At 37.8% G+C, this 1,472-nt stretch overlaps 1 protein-coding gene across 1 annotated transcript; it reads right to left on the bottom strand.

Moving 5' to 3' along the window:
- Positions 1–635: 635 nt before the first annotated feature.
- On the bottom strand, positions 636–1,457 carry LOTGIDRAFT_147032 (hypothetical protein; the record flags this gene model as incomplete). Its single annotated transcript, XM_009051903.1, has 1 exon — positions 636–1,457. A coding segment is annotated over one exon (822 nt), but the record flags the coding sequence as incomplete, so codon positions are not given.
- Positions 1,458–1,472: the final 15 nt, after the last annotated feature.

Here is a 1,472-nt window from a genome sequence, read left to right on the forward strand (position 1 = left end):
GTGAATAGGCGCTATCCTTCCATAGATCGTTTTAGAAAATTCTCCAATAAAATATTTTTGAAAAACATAATTGATTTGATGCATTCTGACACATATTTTGCTGCAAAAACTTATAAAAATAATATTTTTAATTATACGAGAAATAAAGTGGGAGAACAATTGGAGGTACATTGGCTCACATTGAACTATAGTTGATGATATCCGGCTAAATTTGTTCCAAACCAAACTGAAATCGTGAACAGCAGTCATATATTGAGAAAGTCTTCAAAGTGAATGCATAAATTTACGTTTGTTTTGTAAAATGGTTAATTGCAATATATTCAAAAGAAAAAAAATCCCAAATAAAATTTAGTTGAATAAACCCGAATAAGTCTCTGTCTGACTTATTATGTATAAGCGAATCACGTCGCGTTGGTCCTTTGATAGCAAATATGGCGGTCATTTTGCAGTTGGCCAAACTCTCTCAATATATGGCTCTGGTTAACAGTAAAATATGAATCAGATTTTTTCAAAGTCTTTTGATGTACTGAGAGCAGAACGAAAAATTCCATGTACTAAGCAAATATCAACAATAAGTTTTGAAATAAATATATAGATATACTGTTTGTATACATAGATTAAATTTTACGTTTTGTTTAAGCTTCATCTTGTTCACCTTCTTCTTCATCAAATTCTCCCTCCTCTTCAGCTGTAGCATCCTGGTACTGTTGATATTCAGATACCAGATCATTCATGTTGGATTCAGCTTCAGTAAATTCCATCTCATCCATACCTTCACCAGTATACCAATGGAGGAAAGCCTTTCTTCTGAACATAGCTGTAAACTGTTCAGAGATTCTCTTAAACAGTTCCTGGATGGCTGTCGTATTACCAATAAATGTTCCAGACATCTTCAGACCTCTTGGTGGAATGTCACAAACAGCAGTTTTAACATTGTTGGGAATCCACTCAACAAAGTAGCTGCTGTTCTTATTCTGAACATTCAACATCTGTTCATCTACCTCCTTCATGGACATACGACCTCTGAACATGGTAGCTACTGTCAGATAACGACCATGACGAGGATCACAGGCAGCCATCATGTTCTTGGCATCGAACATCTGTTGTGTGAGTTCGGGTACAGTGAGCGCTCGGTATTGCTGGGAACCTCGAGAGGTGAGAGGAGCGAATCCTGGCATAAAGAAATGAAGACGTGGGAAAGGTACCATGTTGACAGCTAGCTTTCTGAGATCGGCGTTGAGTTGACCAGGGAATCGGAGACATGTGGTCACTCCAGACATGGTGGCTGATACTAGATGGTTGAGGTCACCGTAAGTGGGTGTGGTCAGTTTGAGGGTACGGAAACAGATATCGTATAGAGCCTCATTATCAATACAGTAAGTCTCGTCTGTATTTTCTACCAGTTGATGAACTGAGAGGGTAGCGTTGTAAGGTTCCACAACAGTATCAGATACCTGAAATAAAAGAAAATG

This window comes from Lottia gigantea (assembly GCF_000327385.1).
Source record: "Lottia gigantea unplaced genomic scaffold LOTGIsca_1730, whole genome shotgun sequence".
In the NCBI taxonomy this organism is placed as follows: Eukaryota; Metazoa; Mollusca; class Gastropoda; family Lottiidae; genus Lottia; species Lottia gigantea.